The sequence below is a fragment of the Catharus ustulatus genome, chromosome 29 (genome assembly GCF_009819885.2).
Source record: "Catharus ustulatus isolate bCatUst1 chromosome 29, bCatUst1.pri.v2, whole genome shotgun sequence".
Lineage (NCBI taxonomy): Eukaryota > Metazoa > Chordata > Aves > Passeriformes > Turdidae > Catharus > Catharus ustulatus.
In genome coordinates, this window is record NC_046249.1 from 5,330,667 (window position 1) to 5,354,916 (window position 24,250).

Sequence of the window (24,250 nt, forward strand, 5' to 3'; positions counted from 1 at the left end):
GGTTCTCACTAGAAATGTCTTTGCATCCTTGAGGGCCTGTGGCATTTACTCTTTTTTTTTTATTTATTTATTTTTTTTTCCTTTTAAAATTTTTTTTCTTTTTCTTTCTTTTCCTTTTTTCTTCCCTTTTTTTTTTGGTTTTTTTTTTTGTTTTTTTTTTTTCCTGTTGTGTTTTTCACTTCCCAAACCAAGGCCCCCTTCCTGGCTTTTCAGCCCTTGAATACTACTCGATGGGGTTCAGGAATCCACCACCATCGTCACCACGTCACGACAAGACGAAGAAACAACATTAGGGGAAAAAATCAGTGGCGGGGAGCGGGGTGCTGGGGGGATGAGATTCCCATTAGGTTTTGGGTTCTGGTTGGCAAAACACGCTGTGGCACCTGCCCCTTGCCGCTCTGCCCTGTCTCCATCCCTCTGTCCCCCCTCTCTCCAGCAATGCCCTGCTGCATTTGCTGTCACCGTGTCCAGTGTGACACCCCCAGCCCCTCCACCGCCCACCTACCCCAGGAGCTCTTTGGTTCAAGGCGTCCTCTGACCCTGCCTGGTCAGGGCTCCACGTGCAGGGCTTTTTTCTTTCTCTCTTCATTCTTTTGTCCTTTCTTTTATCTTTTTTTTTTTTGGGGGTGCTTTTTTTTTTTTTGGTTTTGGTTTTGTTGTTTTGTTTTTTCTGTGAACACATACCCTTTTCTTTACTTTTCTTTACTTTTTTTTTCCTTCTTTTCAACAAGGTGCCTTCCTGTGACACAACTGATCACTCTCAAAGTAAAGTGAATCGAAGAAACCATAGCGCTAGAACACAGATGGTACTTTTTACCCGCATAAATTCAAGAGTCCCTTTTTTTTCTTGTTTTTTTTGGATGATGGTTGGTTTTGGAGGATTTTTTTTTTCCCCAAGTAGTGAGGGAAGAAGAGGACCTTGCCGTCCCCTTCATCCCCAAGCCTCTCCCAGCCCTTCCCTGTCCCCAGGCGCCTCCTGCTCCTCCCGAGGACACCCTGGGCTGGCAAGGAGCCCTCGGGGGAGCTGGGAGAGGGCTGATTGTGAGGGTTTGGCCTCGTGATTGCTTTTTTATATGGCACAAGTCACCATCGAGAGCTCGGAGGAAACGATCCCTTTGAAGCTAAGTACCATTGCTCCAGAAATTTGCGTTTAAGGCAGGTTGTTAATTGGCACAAAAAAAAAAAATCTGGTGTCTTTTTGGTAAGTTGCCGGTCTTTGTTGAGCTTTTTTGGTTGTGGTTTCTGTTGTTATTCCTTTTTTTGGGGGGGATGAGTTGGTTTTTTCTTCCCTTTCAATCTCGTTGGGGAGTTTTCCCCCTTCTCACACCCAGGGCTGGATTTCGCCACCAGATCCCTTGGATTTTTCTTTACCCACCGTGGACCGACGTTGGTTCCCAGCAGGAAATTTTTTTTTGGTTGTTGTCGTTGTTGCGTTTTTGGTTTTGTAATTTCTTTGGTAACAGAGATGAAGAGGGGGAATGGGAGGGGGCAAGAGTGTGTGTCGAGGGGTGGATGGGGTGAGATGCAAAGCCAACAAATCTGCTTTGTCTGTGTCCATTCCTCAGCCGAAAAGTGAGCCAGAAATCCAGAGGTGAAAGGTGGAGCCAGTCACCAGGAAAGATCAGATCCTTCGCTCCGAGTCTCTGCTCCCGTCTCCTTTGGAACAATTGTTATTTTTAAATACCCGATTCCTGTGGCTAAAATGTGCTTCTCTGACCTGCTGGGGCGCCAGGCGACGCGGAGCAGCCGGGGTCCCCTCGGGGTGGGGGTGCTCGGGTCCCTGGAGGCAGGAGGGGACTCCTTTGCCACGGAGCTTCTCTGGGAGGGATCTGGGACCGGGGTGCTCTCGTGGGTCAGGGGCTGTGAGTGCATGAGGGGCCTGGGGTGTGGGTGCTCCTGGAGTGTCTGGGGGGGATCAGAGGAAGATGCCCATAGAGGAAATGGGGGGTACAGGAATGTCCTCAGCCAGGTTTCCAAAACCCTCAGGGGACAGAAGTGCCATGTGGTGCTAGCACAGAGGACCTGGCTGCCCTGGGGAACCCACTGCACCTCAGCAGGAGAAAACCTCCAGCAATGAGGGCAGGAGACCAGGAGCCTTCCAGGGAGCACCTTCCCTGCTCAGTCCCCTTTGAACCACGGCAGCTCTGGCCCTGGTGCCATGGGGTTGTGCCAGAGCCCAGCATGTGACACCACTTCTTGTGTCACCCCCAGCTCTGCCCCCACCCCGTGGGAGCCATAAGAATGGCTGTGACAGATCAAGGTTGGTCTAGAGGTTAGGACAGGCCCCTGTCCCCAAAAACCTTCATGGGCAGGGGAAGACAAGGCTCTGTGATCCCCAAGGACCAGGGATGCTTCCTTCCAAGCAGAGCCTCGCTCCTCCCTCCATCCCACGCCACCCCTGGCTCCCCACGGCTTTCCTCTGAGCCCTCCCAGGATGGAGCTGACCTGGTCACAAACCCTGTCCCTGCTCCACGAGCTGGCAGGAGGTGGCAGCAGGAGGTGGCAGCAGGAGGTGACAGCAGGAGGTGGCAGCAGGAGGTGGCCTGAGGCCCATGGGTGACTCCCAGCTGAGGGTTTGGGAGGCCAATGGACCCACCCCAAAAGCACCCACCCCGGTCAGGCCATGTGTGTGAGTCTGGGGTTGGCTTTGTCATGAGGGGGACATCCAGGAAGGGGCAGGGAGGGCTGGGGGACATCATGCTTTGGAGAAAGTGCTTGTAGACGACGAGGGGACCCCGGGGTTGGCGCCTGGCTCCTCCTGCCAGCGGTTCATGCACCGCCGGCGGGCGTTCATGAAGAAGTTGCTGACGGTGTTGAGCTCCAGGCCCAGCTGCTGGGAGATGGTCATCTGCATCTCCTTGGACGGGCGCTTGTTCTCCTTGAAGATGGCGATCAGGGTGCGGCGCTGCAGGTCCGTGAAGACCAGGCGCTGCTTCTTGGGCTGCAGGCTCCGGTCCTTCTGCTGCTCCTGCTCCTTGCGTTTGCAAGCTGGAGACGTTCAAAAGAGAGAACAGGGCTGTTAACTGGGGCTCCCCACCCTGGCCTGCTCACAGCTTGCCCGGTTGCCTCCCGAAATCCGGGCCCTTCCCTCCAGGAAACTCGCTGGCTCATGTCCCACCATTCCCTCCTCTTCCTCCCTGTGCCTCCTGAGCGCCTGCTGAGAAGGGACAATGAGCTCTTGTGGCACCAGTGTGACAAAAGCCTGGGGGAAGCCCAGGAAGAGCTCAGCTGTCTCCTGGGACTGAGGAAACCCTTGGACTGCTCTACTCCCAGAGACTGGCTATTGGGATTAATCCCTAAATTTTGGGGGTTATCCATTGGCCTCTCTCAGCATGGTCTCGCTCTCCTCCTCATCATCACCTCTGTGCATCTCCCTGGAGGACTCAGGGAACTGGTGTCTCTTGGCCACCACGTCCAGTTGCCAGCTGGGAAGTGCAGGGAAGAGCCAGGGACAGGGGCATTGTGGAAAAGTCACTCTGCAGCCTTAATCCCACAGCATCAGTTTGGAAGGACCGATCATGGATCCACCTGCCCTGGGAAGGGGTTTTCCTGCCTGAGTCACTGGAGGCTCCAGGAAATTCTGTGTCCCCTGTGTGCCTTTGCTGCCTGATCCCCTGGCACATTTGTCAGCATTGAATTAAAAGCCTTCCCTACAGGTTTGGCTTGAGCCAAAGGTCAGCACAGAGGGGCTGTCACATGGGGAAGCCAGGAGAGCCCCCCTGACCCCAGCACCTGCATGAGGGCAGAGGGGGAAGTGAGTAAAATAAATAAAGGTATGAATTTTAATTGTGGGGATATCAAGCACACTGTTGGTGGAAGAGCTGGGACAAAAGGATCTTTGCTATAAACTGAACTATAAAATGGTGGAGGTGGCTGATGCAGTTCCTGCTCAAAGCAGGGCTGACCCTGGAGCTGTTGAGGTTTGATCTGGGTGCTCAGCAACTTGGTTACTCATGGCTCAACCAGACACAGAACTTCAGAAACCTGAGATGCCATGGGCAAGGCAGGGCATGGATCTGACCCTACACATCTGGGGACAGAGTATTCCCTCCTGGGAAGCTCAGAAAAGAGAGAGCAAACTGTGGGCTAAGGACTTCCCAAAGGAAGTGCTGCTCTTGCCCAGGGCAGCAGCAGCTTTCAGCCTTTGGGGTTTCTTGGTTCAGATCTTCTGAAGGACTTTGCAGGGAAGGCACAGGTCCCTTGAGACATTTGCTGTCTGGGTGACAGATTTCTCAGGCACTTGCAGGAGGCTTTTTGGCCTGGAGGTCAAAGTTCCAAGCTCCAAGCACAGAGCCTGGAGTGGCCAGAGGCCAAGGCTGAAATGCTGCAGGGATGGGACAGGAATTCCCCTTGGGCTAAACCCCTTCCTGCTCCCCAAACACACCTCCACAGCCAAAGGGGAGGCAGTGAGTAGCCCAGGAGTACTGGGAGGGTGTTGGGAGTAATTTCTTCCTCACTGAACAACAAGCAATCTCCTGCACTCCTCCTCCTTCCTCAGCTGCCTCTGCTCCAAGCCCTCTTCACATCACCTCGAGCTGAGACAGAAGGATGATATCTACCCTTCTTCCCAGAGCTGGACAAATCTGGACCTCACTGAAGCAGACAATTTATCCAGCAGATTTAGCTTTGTGCCCAGCAGCTGCTGGGCTTGGTCCTGGCCCTGTCCCCACACGGTGCTGGGAGCCACCAGTTCTGCTCCCACTGGGCAAGGGATGGGAGGCACCGAGCTGGACACAACCAACCACTCTCAGTCCAAATCAGCCCCCCTAGTAAAGCCAGGGGAGAACCTTCCCCTCCCCTTCTCCCCCCCAGGCAGGTTTGGCTGCACACCACCATCCTTAGGGACAGAGGGACACTGAGTGATGCCAGGGAACCCTGTCCCAGGGGTACCTTACTCAAACAGCCAGCAGAGAATGTGGAAACCTACCCTATGACCATCAGATGCTTGCAAAAAGAACAAACAAAAAAAGCCTTTATAGAAAATTTGACTTTTTTTTTTTCCCAGACATGAATTTTAAAAAATACCCTCCCCAAACATCCCCCCAAGCCAAATAACAAACAGAAAATCTCCCCCCACACTTCTGAAAAATTCCCCCTGCCCACCCTCCCCACACCCTCCCAGCACACCCAGCATGCTCAGTTCCTGCTGTGCCCAAGGTGAGCTCCTCACACGCCATGCACAGGGCTTGGACAGCACTTGGAATGTCTCCCATGTCCCCACAGGACCTGTGGATGTCACCCAGCTGTCACCCTGGCAATCCAGCCTGTCCTCTCGCTCTCCTGCTGCTGGCACCCATTCCCAGCACAGTGCTGGACATCCAGCCCAAGATTCAGCCTTTCAGCTTCCCACTCTCCCATTCCTGTTTTAGGAGTGATTATTACAACCCATTAATAACTCTGAGCTCTGAGGCAAACACAAACCATCATGGCCTTGCTGGTAACACTGGGCTCCTGCAGTAAAACCAGTGCCACTGTCAGGCCCAGGTGACATCCTGCTCCCCACCCCTACACCTCCTGCTATTTTGGGTTATTTTTGGCCTGCGCTGCCACCGGCGGCCGCATCCCACATTTCCTGTGCTCGTTTGTTTATTTATTAATTTCCCTTTCTGCTGATGCAGCCCAACACCCTCTCCCCCAGCTCAATCTAATTACAGCTCCGCACAGCAGCGATCGATGGGGACGCTGCTCAGATCTATTTACGGCAGCCATCAAACCCTCAGCGGAGGATCTTTTTCCCATTCCCCATCCCCTGGGCGCTGCTTTCCCAGGCAGGCTGGCGGTGGCTGTCCCCATGTCCCCACAGGCAGCCAGGGAAGAGGGGCAGCCAGGAGCACAGCTCTGACTCCCACCCATATCAGCCATGGGTGAGGTATTTCCTTTGTGCTTTTTTCCCCAAGTTCGAAGATCCAAACGACCCAGCCTTGGTTTAATGCTGTTTTTCCATCATGTCCTTCCCAGCTCTCTGGGCTTGGCTGTGGTCTGTGGGGTTGGGGACATTTCCACCCCTGCCTCTGCAGGGTGTCCCCAAAGGACAGGATTTATTGCTGGGCTTGTCCTGCTCCTCCTGGGGCACAGAGGACTCTGGCAGTGCAAGGACCAGCTGTGGGAGAGATGGATTGAGGTCTCCCATGGTTGGGGGATGCTCTGTTGCCCAATAAGGGATTGGGCTCACCCACAGCTCACCCTCCCCAGCTCATTTCACACCCTCCAAACCCAACCAAGGAGCCCAGAAGTGACAAGGAGGGGACAGTGTTGAGCGCACAGATCCCTCCACACACCAGGCACAAAACCCAAACAATCCCATCCCTAAGGCAGCTCTGACCTGGCTGCAGAAAAAACCACAAGGAGCAAAGACGAGGAGGAACCTCGGGCAGGGAAAGCAGGAGGAGGGAGCTCCATAAGCAGAGGCATCCCACCCTCCTCCCCGAGGATTCTGCCGAGGCTTTCTGCCTCCCGGGAGCCTCGTGTCACAGGGAGCGCCTTTTCCTTGACTTAACCTTGACAGCTCCGAGCAAAACATCTCCCAAATCATTTCAGAGGGGACATAATAGAGACAATCAAATGGCTGCTGCTCAGGAACTGCGATTATGCCTCGCAGCATGAACCCCGTGAAGCATTTAACTAATACCTGATGGCTTTGCAGGCTTGCACAGCCTGTCAGCCCCTGCTTTCTCTATTATACCCGCAAACCTCTGTTTTTCGGCCCCAGCGTGCTCTCCCTCTCCATTCACTTGCAATACAACCTGTAATTTTCTGCCCACTTTGCTTAAGTGCTGGTGATTTGTTGAAATCACAAAAGACAGCCAGGGGCTTTCAGAGCCAGCACGGTGGTTGTAAGCAAGGTTAGGCGAGAAAAAATCTGCACAAACCCCACCAGTTTCTCTCTTTTTCTCCTTGTCAAATCATCTCCAAGGGGTGGAAGGCAACTGAGGAGCATTTATGGGTTCAGAGGGAGGGGGAGGAAAGGATGGAGAGGGGGAGCCTGGATGTGGTTGGCCAGGTGGGGACAGGTTTCCCTGGTGCAAAGATGGGATGGGTTGATTCCACTGGTGGGCACGGGGTGGAAAATGGCCCTGAGCAAAGCTGGCTTCTCTCTGTGCCTTCAAGATGGGCCCAGCCCCTGGAGTGCCTCAGTTTCCCCCTCTCCTTGAAGGAGCAGAGGGATCTGAAAGGAGGTTGTAGCCAGGTGGGGGTCAGTCTCTTCTCCCAAGTAACAAATGACAGAAGGAAATGACCTTGAGTGGCACCAGGGGAGGTTTAGATTAAGGGAAATTTCTTCATGGGAAAGGTTGCCCAGTGCTGGCACAGAATACAGGGAAATGATGGAGTCACCATCCCGGGAAGCATTCAAAAAAAGTGTGGATGTGGCACCTGGGGATATGTTTTAGTGAGGAACATGGCAGTGGTGCTGTGTTGATGGTTGGACTTGATCTAAGAGGTCTTTTCCTGCCTTAACAATTCCATGGCTGTGTGATGTCACCAGTTTTCCCAGAGAAGGGGGCTGGGTGTTACTGGTCCAGCCCCCACCCCACTGTTCTGGAAGCTTCAGCTCTGAATAAACAGGGATGAGCCCAGAGCCTCCCACAGGGTCTGAATGAACCTCATGGCATCTGCTTCCCCAGAGCTGGAGCAGTCTGGAGCAGAGATCAGGGAGCTTTATCTCCAAACCAGAAATGCTTTGGTTCACAGTGGGGCTGGTCAGGTGCTGGGACAACTGTGAGAGCTTGGTTTGACTTGTCTTTGCACTGCAGGAAAAGAGGCCAAAGAGATTTGTCACAAACAGGGGTCTCCAGCAAAAATTCAGATCTTCTCCAGCTGGGAGAACACAATGCTGGCAGGACAGGCAGCAGTACAGAACAAAGGAAAAGTGCTCAAAAAACAAACCTCAACTTTCTTTTTGCCTTTTTTTTTCCTGAACCCATTTGGTTCCAAACACAGACAAGCAGACATGCACAGGGGATGGGATGTGATGTCAGCCATGGAATGACCAGAGCAGAGCCTGCCCTGCAGTGCCCATTCCTGGGATCCCCCAGACTTCAGCAGCACATGATAAATAAAGCACCTTCGGGGCTCCAAGACTTGTGGGGAATTTTGGGTGCCCTGATCCCACACCACTCTGTGGTGAAATAAAGCCATCAGAGGCCATTCAGAGTCTGAGAGATGCGGTCAGGAGCTGCGATGTGTCTGCAGAGCCTCCCAGCCCTGCTGGGTAGGGCTGACCCGGCCAGCCGGAGCTGCCAGCCCCACACGTGTCCCCGTGCCTCGTGTCCCCGCCTCGGTGGGGCCAGGCTTCCCCCGGTGTCCTGGGCAGGACGAGGAGAGCCCCTGGGCATTGGTATGCAGCCAGCGCTGCAGGGGGAGCCGCTTCCCCGAGCCCAGCAAATTAAATCTTCCTCTGAACGCTGCAAATGAGGAGATGAGACGAGATGAGACGAGATGAGATGAGATGAGACAAAGCGCTGCCGCCTGCACTTCCCTTCGCTTCCCTTCCCTTCCCTTCCCACGCCGAGGTTTCGGTGGCTCATCCCAGGGAGCAGCTCTGACCGGACGGGGCTGCCAGGCTCTGCCAGCCACCCACACCGAGCACCCCACACACTGCCCACAGCCCAGGGGCTCCCAGCGGCTGGCATCTGGAGGGAAGGGTCTGGAAAGGGAAGCACGAGCTGTCCGTCCTCTGATCGGTGGGGGTCCCATCTCTTCCTGATTTGGGATCATCAGAGCTGCCCCAACACGAGGAAGAGCGCCCAGGACACCTCGTTTTCTCCCCTGCACTTGTCAAGCTAGCCTGTTCTTCCATGGGTGGCATTTTCAGCTTTCCCAGCACTGAAGCAGACGAGTTTGTCTGGTTTGAGGGCGGCTGAAGCAACACAAAGGAGCTGTGGCTGCTGCAGCTGGGCTTGGCTCCATCCCTCCACATTTGCTCTGGTTTTATTCTTGTCCTTTCCAGGTGAGCTGTTCTGGCCCTGGTGGAAGCCACCAAACCCCTCTCAGGGAGACCGAAACAGTTTCACATGACTTTAAAAAGGCGAGTTTGTTGTTAAAAGCATTCCCTTTCTGCAGAGGTTTACTTTTGCACTTGCTTTTCCAGACACCTTTGTGAAGGCAGATCTGCTGCCCCGCTCTGCTCTCCCCATCACCCAGGGGAACAGGGATCAGCTCACAGCTCTGCTGGGAAGTCGCTTCCCCACTCTTCCCCCATTTGTCCTATTTCCTCCCTTTCCAGGCCTTTTTTTGGCCCAGGATAAGCTGCTTTTATTGTTCGGGTGCAGATCAGGGCCAGCGGGAGCTGCTGCCTGGGACTGGACCAGCTGTGGTGAGGCAGGGCCGGGCAGGAGCCCTGGGAGTGCTCGAGGCTGCTCGGTTCTCCTCACTCCTCTCTCGAGTCAGCAGCACTTAGCGTGACGAGAGCAAATTGGTGCTAATGAAGTGCCGGAGTCAGGCAGCAGCGGCAGCGCCCGCAGGGATGGAGGGGATGAGGTGGGGGCGAGGCTGGAAAACCTCCATCCCCTGGAATAAGTTTTCCTTGGAGTCAGCGGGACTTGCCCGTGCTCAGCGTTGGTGCAAGAGCCCCAGCTACAGATGCTGGCGGGGAAAGGGGAGTCTGGGGTTTGATTTGTGTCACAGCTGCAGGTGGGCTGGGATTGGGTCAGACATTAGGGAAAGGTTCTTCCCCCCGAGGGTGCTGGGCACTGCCCAGGCTCCCCAGGGAATGGTCCCGGCCCCAAGGCTGCCAGAGCTCCAGGAGCGTTTGGACACCGCTCTCAGGGATGCTCAGGGTGGGATTGTTGGGGGTCTGGGCAGGACCTGGATTTGGATACATCCATCCCTGTGGGTTCCTTCTGATTCAGAATATTCCAGGATTCTGCCATTCTGTGAGAACGAGGTAAGGCTGGACAAGGAGCCTGTGATGGGAATCCAGGGTGGCATCCCTGTGACACTCGTGGCTGAAGGTCCTGTGCCTTCCACTCTGTCATCACCCCTTCATACAGGAGAGGAGCAGCCAGGATCTCCCTTTGGAATTGGGGATTTCCATCAGCCTGTTCCTGCCTCCACCTCGGACTCTGAGCAGGGACAATGAGCAAGTTCAGTGGCAAGGATACATCTTTCATCAGAGTGTGTTGGCCTCAGGTCCAGAGAGGGCCCAGAACCATCATCAGCCACAGAACACGTGCAGAAGCAGTGGAGGGGAAAAACCCCAAGAGTTTCCGGCAATTCCTGGTTAAATCTGGTCCTGGGAGCATTTATTGCGTGTGAGATGGGAAGGTCCCTTAGGCTTGGCCAAGTGAGTTCTCAGTGGGGTGCTGGATTTCTTCTTCTGTGGTGCAGGCAAAACCAGGACAGTCTGTAATCCTCAGGGTGGGGTGCCCAAGGTTTGTGTCCCCAGGAGCCTCTGAAGGTGGCCAGGATGATCTGCACAGGGACATCAGCTGCTTGGGGCTACCCCTGAGCTCCAGCAGTGCATGGCAGGAGGGAGATCCAGGCCGCAGCCCTTCCAAGGGGTGAGGCCCCACTGCAGGACCCCAGCGTGGGCAGCAGGGGAGGGGGGGATTCTGCCCCTGTGCCCCACTCAGGTGAGACCCCACCTGCAGAGCTGCCCCCAGCCCTGGGGAACAGCAGCAGGAGGACGTGGAGCTGCTGGAGCCAGGCCAGAGGAGGCCACGGAGATGCTGCAAGAGCTGGAGCCCCTCTGCTCTGGGGACAGCCTGCGAGAGCTGGGGGTGCTCACCTGGAGAAGAGAAGGCTCCAGGGAGAGCTGAGAGCCCCTTGCAGGGCCTAAAGGGGCTCCAGGAGAGCTGGAGAGGGACTGGGGACAAGGGCTGGAGGGACAGGACACAGGCGATATAAATCATCACACAGGGAATGGCTTCTCACTGAAAAAGTGAAATTTAGATGTGAGGGTGGGCAGAGCAGCTGTGGCTGCCCCTGGATCCCTGGCAGTGCCTCAGGCCAGGCTGGAGCTTGGAGCAGCCTGGGACAGTGGAAGGTGTCCCTGCCATGGCAGGGGTGGAGCTGGATGGGCTTTGAAGTCCCTTCCAACCCGAACGTCTCTGGAATTCTGTGCCAGCGGCGGTGACAAAACCCCATTCTGCCGCTCGGCATGGTCCCTCAGGTGTGTCCCCCTCACCCCTCTGGCCCAGGGTGAGGGGTCTGAGCCCCGAGGGACTGCAGCCGGCCCCCCCCGCCATTTCGAAGCGCTGGTCCGGCCCGCCCCCCCCCGCAGCCGGGAATGGTTTATTCCGCACCCCGCTTCCCCCTCAGCCGCTCTGGGCCGTCCCCGCCGCGCTGGCGCCCCCCTGCGGCTGGCCGGGCGCGCTCCCCCCGGGGTGGACGCAATGGTACAGCCCACCACGCCCCCCGCTGCACAATGGACCGGCCCTGGGTCCCCCCTCTCACTCTGCGCTATGGGTCGGTCCGGCCGCTCCGCGCATACGGGACGGAGCGGTCCAACCGCGCTGGGGAGGGGGGGAAGGGGAGTGGAATGGGCAGGCCCGGGAGACACGGGAATGGCACGGCCCGGCCCGAGTGCGGGGCAGGGAAGCTCCGTGTGCCCCATTGCTGCCATCACTGCACGTCCCTGCCCATCACTGCCCATCCCTGCCCATGACTGCCCCATCTCTGCCCCATCTCTTCCCCATCTCTGCCCATCCCTGCCCCATCACTGCCCATCCCTGCCCCATCACTGCCCATGACTGCCCCATCACTCCCCATCACTGCCCCATCGCTGCCCATCCCTGCCCATCACTGCCCCATTCCTGCCCATCGCTGCCCCATCGCTGCCCATCACTGCCCCATCCCTGTTCCATCTCTCCCCCATCCCTGCCCATCATTGCCCATCCCTGCCCCATCGCTGCCCCCCACATATGTGTCAGGGGACAGGAAAACCACCCCAAAACCCCACCCAACCCCCACCCCGAGTCCCACCGGGACCCAGCTGCCCCCCGGGGTGTCCCCATCCGTCCCCCCACGCTCGTGGAGCTGCCGTGGCGTGGCCGGCGCTAAGCCAGTGACTCTTAATACACCGGCCCGGCGTTATTAGTTCAGCTCCCAAGGCATTTCCCGCAGTAATTGCACTGATCTGCCAGGGATTATGCGCTGCCACTGTAACGATGGATGATGTTTTAATTTGAGCTGGGCATCTCCGGGGAGGGCAGGGCAGGACCGAGACCCCCTGAGAGCTGGGGAGGACGCAGAGCCCTTTCAAAGTCACAGTGTGGGGTGAAGGGACTGCTCAGGGGTGTATTAGGGTGATGGGCAGCCAGAACCTGGACCCCGTGGTCCATCAAGCGATGCCCTGGCTGGGAGCTGAGCCAGCTCTACAACAGGGTCCCAGCACTGGGACACCGGTGATCCCAGCTGGATGGGGGTCAGCTCCCTCTGCGTGGCTGGGGAGCGCTCTTCCCAACTCTCAAATCGCTGCCGGGGGTGGTGAGTGACCACTGTCCCTTCCTGCTCCTGGTCCCATCCTGCTGGGAGGGAAACCCACGGGAAAAGGGCTCCTGCCTCCTCTCCTCCAAAGACAGCAGAGAAACTCCCTCCTCAACGTTACCTTTAAAAATGACCCCCACCCCGCGCTGTTCCTTCTGGTAAAGCAGCAATTAATCACGGCAAGGATGGGATAGATTTGTAATCAGCTCCCCCCTCCCACCGCCCCCATTTCGCAGCCCTGGGTGTTTTTCCTGGACCAACCCCACTCCCCCGCCCTATTCCGTGTGGGGATGGGGCCAGCGCAGCCCATTGATCCCTCCCGGTCGATTTTATTGAAACTCCCACGAGTGGCTTTAACTGCGTGTTGGATATTGCTGGCACATCACTTTGATGGCGACGTGACCGGCGGGAGCTCGCGGGCAGGTTTGCGGGGAGGGCTGCGGGAAGGAGAGATTCATCCCGAAAGAGCTGTCCCCATCCTCTGCCCCATTCCCTGCCCCCATTCCCCGGTCGGGAGCTGTCTGTCCCCAGGGCTTCCCCCCGAAGGTGGGACGGTGGAATGTGACAGCCCAGCTCGGGGAAGCGGCTTGGGAATGGTTACAGGGAATGGTTTCTCTTGGAAAATGGCTCAGAAAGGGGTTGGGGGTAAAATGGGTTGAGAAGGAAAGGAGAGAGTGAAGGGGGTAAAAGAGAACACGGAGAAATGAGTCAAGAGGAAAGGGAATAAAGTGAAGGAAGAGAGAGAAAAGGAAGAGGAAAAGGAGAAGGAGATGAAGAAGAATAAGGAAAAAGGGGAAGAATAATAAATAAGAAAAAAGATAAAAGGAGAAATATAAGGAAAAGAAAAAGAGAAAGATAGGAAAAGGGAAAAGAGCAAAGAAGAAGGAAAAAGAATAAGGGAAACAAATGAAAAGAGAAAAGGAAAGAAAGAGAAAAAAAAAAGGAGAAAAAGGTAAAGAAGAAAAAAGGAAAAAATAAGGAGGAGAGGAGAGGGAGAGGGAGAGGACCCGCGGGGTGTCACAGCTCTGCCCGAGCCCAATGCCCAGCAGCCCCTTTGTTCCCACCTTCCATCCCCCTTTCCATTCCTGCCTCTCTCCTCCGGTTCTTGCACGGCAGGTGACACTGCCGGGGGGCTCTGCCAGGTGACAGTGACAGTGACACTGCCGGGGGGCTCTGCCAGGTGACAGTGGCACTGCCGGGGGGCTCTGCCAGGTGACAGTGGCACTGCCGGGGGGTGCCCGGGCTGGGCTGCGGCACCGAGCTTCAGGAGCCCTGGAATGAATCCCTCATCCAGAGGAAGCACAAACCCTCCACAGACACCCTGGAAAAGTGCTGGGGTACAAGGCTGAGGGGGCGTCTGAGCCCCTCAGTGCTCTAAATGTCCTCCCAGGGTCCCTTTTCCCAAGCAAGAAGAACCTGGCTCACCCCCAGTGGGATGACCACATCTCCACGGTGACAAAAACCAGAGCAAATAAATAATCTGGGCTTTTCTTGGAGGTGTTGAAGGCAGAAGAATCCCCAATTTGGGGTGAAAAAGATTGTTACGGTTTTGGGGAAATGCTTTCAAAATTTTTCCAGGAAAAGCGAGCCGGTTTGGAATCATCTTTCCTCAAATAAATGCCCTGATTTTGATTATTGATATTTCAATTTCTATTTTCTGGCTGCCGGTGTGTATGGGCAAGTGAGCAAGTGGCTTTGGGTGGTCCAGCAGGAGTCCAGTAGAGCTCCTCAGGAAATACCACAGCACGGATTCACTGCCTTCCACTTGAGAAATGTCACCAAAATCCCGCAGTTTGGCCCCCAAAGGAGGATTAACGTCAGGCATTGATCCAGGCATCCATTTCCAGAGGCCTGGGTGACTCTGAAGCCTGGCAGGGCAGTGTCACCATTCCCCCCCCCCATCCCCCGCGAGTTTTGGGGCAGATGGGGATGGGACCCCCCGATTCTGGGGAGGCTGTGGAAGCACAAACCCCCTTGGCATCGAGCATCACATTCCAGCCAAACTGCGCCAGGTTCTGCTCCATCCATAGAGCAAAACCCAGCAGAGATCCATCCCCCATCCCGGGCTGGAATTTATCCGGGGGGTGCCGCATCAGCACAAGCAAGGGACCCTCGGAAAATGGGAAAAAAGAGAGAGTCGAGCCAGATCCATGGAAAAATTGCAGGGATGGGATGCTGTCACTGCGTCCCCCGGCCCCGTGGCGGGGTCTGCGCTGCTCCGCAGTGGGAGCAGCTCCCCCGGAGCCGCTGAGATCTCTGTCAGCCCCTGATGCTATCGCCCGTCAGCAGCTCCCGGTGCATTTGCAATTTTATCCCTAATGGAGAGACTTCGCTCATTACCTGCTCTTTATCGGCCGGGAGGAGCGTGGCTCCCACAAAGGGAGCTCATCTCCCGCCTGGGAGGCTCCGTGGCACCGCGGAGTTCCTGGCATTTCATAACCCGGCGCTGCCCGAGCTCTGCCCACGCTGCCAAAGCGCCCTCACCCCCCTGCTGCCCTGGGAAACTGAGGCACGAGGGGGTGTCCATGCTCAGCCTCCCAGCCCACGGCCACGTCACGGCTCGTGTCGCTTCCACGTGGTGGCACTTGGCGTGGGGAGGCTTTGGGACATTTCCCAGTGGCCAAAGCCAACCTTACCATGGCCCTCGGTTTGCCCAGCCTGCCCTGCCCGTGCTGGCACCGCTCTGGGGCCTCCTTGGGGGTCACCTTGGAGGATCACTGCGGTGATCACCCCAGCAGTTTCCCCTGCTGTTCATTTGGGGGTTTTATGGGGTCCCTGACAGCCAAACCTGATGCTGTGCCACACACCGAGTCCCCTCGGCACACCCAACCCTGCCAGCCCGAATATTCAGAGCTCCCTGGATTGATTCCTACAGCATGAGAGCTCTGTTCTCCTCCAGCCTGCCTGGAGAGCAGCAGCTCCCCTTGCTGCCAGGTCCTGCTGAGCTCTGAGCCCAGCAGAGCGGGGTTGGTACCCCTAGCCATGGCAGCAGCAGAAAAAGCTGCAATTTGCTCTTCTATTTTTTTTGTTTGTTTGTTTGTTTGTTTTTCCTGTCAGAATGTCGGGATTTTCCTCCCTCCTCTGCAAGCAAGGAGAACACAGCCAGTTCTTCCAGGCTCCTAACAGCAGCCCCTGCTTTCCCTTCCTGCTCCATAAGGAGATTTTCCATTTCCTTCTCCCAGGCTGGTCAGGGCTGAGCCCCCTTCAGTCCCCCAGGGCTGACGAGGTTTCCCAAATCCCAGAGTGAATCCGAGCAATTCAAGGAATACGAGCACCCCCAGCCCTGCCCATCTCAGCCCAGCACACCACCCATGAGGGCAGGGCATTGACTTCACCGCCTGGGAAATGTCTTGAACCCAACTTCTGCAAATAACATCGAACACCTTGAACCCCATGGAATGGCTTTTCAATCACTTCTGAACCTCCTCTCCTTGCACTGCAGAAACCACCAGTGTTTACAGTATTGGTGCAGATTTCTAATGGAATATATGGATATTATATATATTTTTTCCATTACATATATATATATATATATGTAGATTTGATAAGTTATTAGGGTCATTCTTGAAATTATACCCATGTCCATACAAACATCTCTCAATTTTAATATTGGGTCTTTATTTTTAAATACCCTGGCCCCTCCTTCCAGCACCAGAGAATCCACATTGCCTCTTTGCTTCACTATTTTTTAGCAACACCAAATGTTTTAAAAATCCATTTCTCCTGTCCAAGCCTGACTTGGTTTATGTCTTGCTGGATGCAGAGATCTCCCTGTATCATTTGAGGTATTAACGAGATTTTTGAATTTCCATTAAATCAGCAAATTTTGCCGCTCAGTGGCCTCAGTCCTGCACGGAGCCAGGATTAAACACACTCGGCTGCCAAAAGCTGCTGCTCACCAGCACCTCCCTGCCCCAGCACACTCCTGCATCACTCCCACCCGGCATCGCTTCTGGATGAGGATGGATGGGCTAGAGAGGAAAATTTTGGACTCCAGCTTCCCATTTGGGTCGGTTTTCAAAACCAGGGGTTGGCCCCAACCAGCCCTTGGCGCTGTGCAGGTGTAGGGTCATGGCCAAGTGCACATCCCGGGTGGATCAGATCATATCCCAGGTTAATGGGACATCCTGGGTTAATGTGACTTGTCCTGGGCTCCTTTGAGCCTCAGCTTCATGCTAAATTGCAGGAATTTGGACAGCTCAGCTGAAATCCAAGAAAGAAGCCAGGCCAGAGCCATGCTGGGAGCATGGATACGGGATGAGGGCAGATCAAAGCTGCCCAATATCTCCATTCCTGCTCAGGGTACCAGCCTCTCTCTGCCTGCACCTTTCCAAAAACCTCAGGATCCTCAGGAGACTCTTCCTCTGCAGCCAGCGAGGTGCTGGGGCTGGAAGGTGACGGGTGCAGTTCTGGCAGAGGCAGAGACGCAGCAATTCCTGCAGGAACACGGCCCATCCTAAGGCAGCAGCATCCCAAATTACACCCCAAGGTCTGGAGCAGGATTTCCACACCCCCACCAAGCTGACAAGCCTCATTTCTTTCAAACCAGGCTCTGATGGAGTTTATTTCATTTTAAATCTTATTTTTGTCTTTGTGTTTCAAGTCAGCCATTGCCACCCTGCTCCAAGCCTGCGGCGCCCTCACACCAGGAGCCCCCTGTGCCCAGGAAGTTTCTGCAGGGATTTTTGTTTCCTTTACACCCAGGTGATGCCCAGGGCACGAAAGGGCATTCCCAAGGTAGGAAAATAGGTGCCTGGGCCCTGCCTCTGGTCTTCTCCTGCCTCCACCATCCCTCTGCTTCCTCTGCTTTTTTGGGTGGAAAATGCAGTGATGGGAGCACAGAGCTTCCTCCTCAGCTCCTCAGTGGGGCACGGCTGCCCCCCCAGAGCCACAGGCTCCCCAGCCCTGCAGCTGCCTCTGAGCAGAATGAGAAAATATTGGATTTGTTTTGTGAAGGGAAAAAAAAATAAAAAAATAATAATAAAAAAATCCAATATTCTGTCTGCGATCCCAGACTCCGTGCCTGGTTATGGCAGGAAAATGCTGTAAATCTCCCCTTTCCCCACTAGCTGGGAGAGAAAAACCCATTTTCTTTTAATATTCTTATTTTTCTCCTGGTCTAAGCCCCATCATTTTGCAGTCAGCTCTGCAATCTCTTTGTTGACCAGGGCTTAAACCTGCTCTCCCGGCTCCCCCGACCCCGGGAAGTCGCCTCACACACCCTTCCCGGCAGCTCCCAGGCAGCGGCAATGAGATTTTAATAGATGTATTTTCAAATTAGTTCTGGGCCTTTCAAGACTTATCAGTTAAATGAGGTTTTTCAAATTGATTCAAAGGTCACTCCGAGAGTTTTCTCTTCTCTGTTATCTCTCCCTTATGGTTTCAGTGGCGATTGACAGGACAAGGAAAAAAATTATCACCCCCATGTTGTACACCCAGAAGAAGATAAACCCAACAAAAACCCACCCGAAATGTGAACCCAAAATAAAAGGAGGCAGCGAGGAAAGCCCCAGGTGCGGCCCCCCGGGGCTGGGGCGATGTGCAGAGCCCGTGGGGGATTTGGGGAGCGGCGTTTGGGGGAACAGAACCCCAGAACCGCGGGTGGGTGGCAGCCGGCACCCCGCGGAGAGGGGAGGTTGTTTCCTGGGGGTGGGGGGAAGGAACCCCATTTAATGTTTAACCTGCGGGAGGTTTATTGGCCCCTTCTGACGCGCAGATTAGGAGCAAACAGAAAAACAGCCGCGGGCGGAGCGAGGCGGCCCCGCCGCGCTGATAAGGAGGCGGCGCGGTGCGGGGCGCGGTGCGGGGCGCGGAGCACGGAGGGTGCGGGGAGCTGCGGGACGGGGCTCTCAGGCACCGAGAGACACCGGGAGCTGCGGGACGAGGCGCTCAGGCACCGAGAGACACCGGGAGCTGCGGGACGAGGCGCTCAGGCACTGAGAGACACCGAGAGCTGCGGGACACGGCGCGGGGACAGGAGCCGAGAGCGCAGCCGGCGGTGGCTGCTCCGCACCGGCGGAGAAAGTCGCCTCTAATTCACGGAATCCCAGAACGGGTTGGATCGGAAAAGACCTTAAAGCTCATCTTGTTCCAACACTACTTACAAGCTTAAAAAATTAGCAAACTAAAATTGTAATTTAAGGAAAAAAATTAAGAAATTCAAGTTTAAAAATAAAATAAAATACAACACAACACAAAACAAAACAAACCGAACTATTTTGGGTTTGTTTTCTGGTTTTCATTTTTTTTCCCCCCCAACGGGGAAAAAGCTTTGCCTCCTTTCCCGAATCTTTCTCCGATTCCCTGGCTGGGCAGCTCTCTCGGCCGGGAGGAGCCGCTGGGAGCGGGGACCCCCAAACTCTCCTTTTCGTCCATTTTACAGCCACAAACCCCATTCTTTCCCGGTCCTCCAAAACTCCCCGCGGCTGCGGCGCCTTTTTCCCTTCGCCTGCGGCCACGCGCGGATCGAAAGCAGCGGAACCGTCCGCGCTTTTCCGCCGCTCTCCCGGGCCGGGGTCGCGGCCGGGGCCGGGGTCTCCCGGAGCCGCCCCGGTGCTCGGTGGCCGCGGGCGGGGAAGAGCCGTCGTTGGGCCAAAGTCGTTTGAAAGAGGCTGAAATTAAAACAAAACTCGTGAAAAAAATTTAAACATACATATATATTTCTCGAGGTTTTATTCAGCGCCATCTTGTCCCTTTTTCTATCACGTTTGTGTATTAATTCGGGGTATTAATTAGTGACATTAATTATTGGTGTTGTCAGAGCTCTCGGGCATTTACCTTGGCCCAGCCCCGCGGTCGTGCTTGCAGTTTCGGGGTGGTTTTGGGGTTTGTGTTGAATAACAACGCTTCGTGCTGCAGCAGAGACATGTTCGGGGAAGGCATTCATAGGAGAAGAGGAAGAATTAAAAAAGAATGGAAAAGAAAGAAAGAAAGGAAAAGAAAAGAAGAAAGGAAAAAAGGGAAGAAAGAAAGAAAGGAAAAGAAAGGAAGAAAGGGAAAAAGAATGGAAAAGAAAGAAAAAGAAAGTAAAAGAAAGGAAGAAAGGAAGAAAATGAAAGGAAGAGAGAGAGAGAGAAAGAGAGGGCGAAAGAAAGAAAGAGAGGGAGAAGAAAGAGAGAAAGAGAGAAAGAAAGAAAGAAAGAGAGAAAGAGAGAGAGAGAGAAAGAGAGAAAGAAAGAAAAAACGAACAAAACCAAAAATATTAAAATGGAGAACGAAAAAACGGGGCTGTAGGGTAAGGGGTGGAAGTGCTAATGGAAAAATAAAACGAAAGGTTGGAGAAGCAATGTTAAAGCAGGAGGAACTGCCCAGCTCCGAGGGCTGCCCAGGTCCCCGGCCCCTCCTGGCCAGCCGCACCCCACGCGCGGGGGTGAATTGCACGCACAGCCGGGGAAAACCACGAGAGGGGGGGACCCCCGAGCGCCCCTTCGAGTTAGGCACGAACGAAGAAAGCGAGCGGGGAGCGCCGTGTCGCAAAAGGGACACTACGGTGTTGTCACCCTCCCGAGAAATAATCATGAGCGAAATTTCCTGGTCCTGAGTGTGGGAATAAATCCGTGGTGGGGAGGGGGCTCGCACTGGCGGGGGCGCTGGGATGGGAGCGCACCCAGAACCTCGCGAGGGACACACAGGGTGAGAAGGCACCCACTGCCCCCGGGGACACGCGGGGTGAGAAGGCACCCACTGCCCCCGGGGACACGCGGGGTGAGAAGGCACCCACTGCCCCCGGGGACACGCGGGGTGAGAAGGCACCCACTGCCCCCCGGGGACACGCGGGGGGGAAGCGCAGGAACGCACCCGCCTCCCACATCATCCCTCGGGGAGGAAGGCGATGCCTTTTCCGCCCCCAGGGCTCGAGGGACCGGGGTTTAGCGGGTGAGGGTCAGACCCTTGCAGGGATCCCCAGAAGTGCCACCGTGGGATCTGTCTGTCACCCACGGGCCCTCGCAGGCCTCGTGAAGCGGTCACGGAGTTTGAGATTGGAGCGGACCCGGGGTCTGCAGAGATGAATGGCCCGAGGGGACGGGCTGGGCACCGCCAGATGCTGCCCAGATGTTTCTCCGTGGGACCCCTCCTCTTTTGTGAAGCCCCTTGGGTCAAGCGGGGCCGGAGGGAGCCCGGGGCGGCCGGAGCTGCAGCCCCCTCATCTCCCAGCTGAATAATTAATGGTTCATCTGCGGAGGGGGCGGCGGGACGGGGGGAACTGGGGTGGAAAGAGGAGAAAAGCAGCGGGTGCCATTTCTAGGGGCCCGGCGTGGTCATCGATCCGCGGCTCACTGAGTCGGACTAATCCATCAGATGGACTCCTGCGGCCGGGCGGCCCCGAACCGGGACCGGGACCAGGACTAGGATCAAAAATAGGAACAAAAAAAAAAAAAAAGAAAAAAAAATAAGTAAGAACAGGACCGGGATCAGAACCAGGACCAAGACCAGGAACGGGACCAGAAACAGGAATAGAGCTAGGAGCAGAACGAGGAATAGGACCAGAAATAGAAATAGGAATAGAACCATGACAGAAGCAGGAGTAGGATCAGAACCAGTATACCAGTCCTTGCCCTGGCCGTGCTACACGTCGAACACTTATTTTTGTTTTTTCCTTTTACCGAAAAGGAAATATTCCTCTCGCTGCCCAGGTCCCTTCCCTGCTTGCCGGGGGGCGAAGGTTGCAATCATCCGGACCCCTCCAGGCCCCCAGCCCGGCGCAGCCGGAAAGAGCGAGCGGATTCAAGCCGAGGCCTCGGGCTGGGGATTCACCTGCATCGATCGGGGGGCTCGGGCTCGGCCCCCCCCAGCGCGACCCCTTCCCCCAAATGCCGCAGCTCGGGGCAGCCGGGCCGGGGCTGAGCCCGCGGGGCTGGGGCGGACCCAGGGCCGGGCCCGGCCGGGCGAGAGGGCGGCGGGAGCGAAACGAAAGCGGGACCGAGCGGGGCTCGGGGCCCGAACAAAGCGGCAGCAGCGGAGGGGCAGCTCGGCCGAGCTCCTCCACGAGCCCCGTGGGGCGGCCCGGGCCCGCGTGGGGAGCGAGGCACAACACGGACGGATTGATGACGGGAGGTCGGGCTGGTGGCTGGTGTGGTTTTTTTCCTGTTTTCACAGACAGCAAATGAACAAACCCCGTTCCCCGGAAATCTGGGGGGTTAATTCCTGTAAATAATGGGGACATGGCGGCCCTGGCGCCGGGGAAAACGGCGCCGGGGAAGAAAAATCATTTGGGGGAGAACAAATCTCCCACGGCGGCGCGAGGAGCAAAGAGGTGACAGCAGGGACAGGGACCCTCCGAGCAGGGTCGGGGACAGAGATCCCTGACCCGGGCCGGGACAAGGACCTCTCGAGGCGGGCCGAGAAGAGGGTTCTCCCCGAGCTTCCAACAACTGCGGCTGCCTTTTTATCATCACCTTCACGGTTATTTTTAATTATTATTACTATTATTATTTTTAAATTATTCATTATAATTTCCAATTCTGGCGAGGCAGAAGCCCAAGCCGGCTGCTCAATTAGCCCCAACAACGGGGGCATTAAACGGCCGATCGCGGCAGTGTTTAAATCTTTATTTACCAGAACCTTGTAAAGCCAGGAACAATTTGCATTCTATTAACTGCTTTTCAATAGGGCATCGACTGGAACTAAAAGATGCCACTACCCTGCCCTAATTAAAGAGCAACTGAATTACACTAAATACATATGAACGCTGCTCTTCCCCATAAATAACGGCGGGTCCTCGTCGCTGCCTTTGCCCGTCCCCGCGGGGAGCTCGAATTTCTTAAAAAATAAATTAGAAATCACTAACGTGTGTTTTGCTCGCCACGGCTCGGCCCCGCGGAGCCAAGAGCTCCGGTCGTTTCCGGGGGGAGCGGCTCTGTGCCGGGGCTGCCGGGGAGCACCGGGCACGTCCCCGCTGGCCGCTGTCCCCCCTGTCCCACCCTCCGGCCCTTTCCCCGCGCCCCCCGCCCGCCCTCGGCACAGAAACCCCGCGTTTCTCCCGCAAAGCCTCGGCCCGAGACCGTAGGGAACGGCGCTGCGGGACCTCAGTCCACCTGGGAAGCGGAGACACGGGGCAGGCGGGGCTCGCTCCTTCTGCCGAGGGCAGCCGGTGCCCGCAGGGAGCGGAGCGCGGCCCCGGCGGGGTGACCCGGAGATCCTCCCGAGCGCGGCCCCGGTACCGAGAGGCGGCGGCTGAACAGACCGGAGGATTTCTAGGATACCGCCGGCGTCACGGGGCCAGTTCGGCGGCACCGAGAGGGAAATCCCCGAGGCAGGAAGACGGGCGGCGGCGAGCGGGCACCTCTCGGCTTCCTCCACCCGCGATTCCGCATCTCCCGCGGGCAGCAGCAGGCCTGGGGAGGCGGGAGGTCGCCTTAGGTACAACTCACCTTAAATACAAATCCCTTCCCTTTGGTCTTAAGGTTACAAACTGGGTCGGTAACACCGTCCGAGCCCGGCCCCAGTTCGCGATGGCAACCCCGGAACCCCCGAGGGTTCCCACGCGTGTTCGCGGCACTCCCTGACCCACTCGCCCGGAGGTGCGGGGCGGGCGGCCCGAGCCGTGCCGTGCCGTGTCCTACCTGCCAGTCTGAGCGCCGACATCCTCTGAAATTCCGGCTCCTGCAACCATTTCCACATCCTGCGGAAAGTCTCCCGGCCGGACTTGAGCTTACTCCAGGGCTTGGGGTTCCGCAGCAGGTCCGAGAGGGTCCCCTGGGAGCGGCACAAGATCCTCTGCGCGAAGATGGCCTGCGGGATGCTGTACCGCTTCAGCTCGGCCGTGATCCGCTGAGCCACCTCCTTGGTGTTGATCTCCTCCACCTGCCCGGAGCCGCCGGGCTGGGAGCCGGGGCCGGGCGCCGGGCGCTCCCGCTCGCCGAGCAGCGAGGCTCCGGGCTGGCCGTGCGGGTGCCCGTGCGGGTGCATCCCGTTGAGCGGCGGCATCATGGCCGAGCTGGGCGCCGCCAGCCCCCGCGCCAGGTGCTCCTCGCCCCGGGACAGCATCGCGGCGTGAGAGTCGAAGCCGTTGGGCGAGAGCATCTTCTCGTTGGGCAAGTGGCCGGCGGGGCCATAGGGGGCCAGCGGCTGCTGGGCGTTGTGGAGGCTGCCCAGCCCGTTGGGCAGCGGCGATAGGGGCTGCCCCATGGCCGGCATGTCCTTGGGGTAGTGGCTGTAGAGGTTGCCCATGGAGGCCAAGCTCCGCTCGTCGCGCATGAGGGTGAAGCTGCCGCTGACGTTGCCGGCCAGGCGCTGGTGTGGGTGGTGGTGGTGGTGGTGGTGGTGCGGGTGGTGGAACTTCTCCGAGACGGTGGAGATGGGCGGCAGGTGCTGCAGGGGAGTCAGCGTGGTGTAGGTGCTGCTCAGGCTCATGCCGGAGGGCGACTCGCAGGACATGCTCATGGCGGGGTGCAGCGGGGCTCCCAGGCTGTGCTCGCCGCGGTAGTCGCCCCCCTCCAGGATGGAGGCCATGCCCGAGACCATGGCGGGCCGGCCGTGCGGCACCAGGTTGCGGTGCGAGCTCTGCCGCCCGTGCGCGGGGCTCAGCAGCTCGGCGGGCTGCGAGTGCGGGACGCCGTGCAGGCTGCCCAGGTTCTCCATCGCCAGCTCCATGGTGGCCGCCGGGCTCTGCCGCTGCCTCGCCCGCTCGCTCGCTGCCTTCCTCCCCCACCCCCCCGCCGCCGCTGCCTCCTCCTCCTCCTCCACCGCCGCCCCCCCTTCCCGCGCCGGCTGCCCGGATTAATTCAGACTCCGCGCCCGGGGATCGATGTCCGCGCCCCGCGGTCAGGCCGGCATGGTGCGCCCGCCGCCCGCCCTGCTCGGCGCGGGGCTGGGGGCGCGGGGC

At 56.9% G+C, this 24,250-nt stretch overlaps 1 protein-coding gene across 1 annotated transcript; it reads right to left on the reverse strand.

Moving 5' to 3' along the window:
- Positions 1–1,195: 1,195 nt before the first annotated feature.
- On the reverse strand, positions 1,196–24,018 carry ONECUT3 (one cut homeobox 3). Its single transcript, XM_033081904.1, has 2 exons — positions 22,989–24,018; positions 1,196–2,988 (listed from the first exon to the last, which is right to left on the reverse strand). Exons 1-2 carry the CDS (start codon positions 24,016–24,018, stop codon positions 2,696–2,698), a joined length of 1,323 nt encoding a protein of 440 aa, XP_032937795.1. The 3' UTR covers positions 1,196–2,695.
- Positions 24,019–24,250: the final 232 nt, after the last annotated feature.

Bases quoted from the DNA above. Each gene is read 5' to 3' on its own strand.
- ONECUT3 (XM_033081904.1), bottom strand. From the start codon at position 24,018: ATGGAGCTGGCGATGGAGAACCTGGGCAGCCTGCACGGCGTCCCGCAC. The intron at 2,989-22,988 runs GTAGGACACGGC...GAACGTCTCCAG, and splicing joins GTCGGCGCTCAGACTGGCAG to CTTGCAAACGCAAGGAGCAG.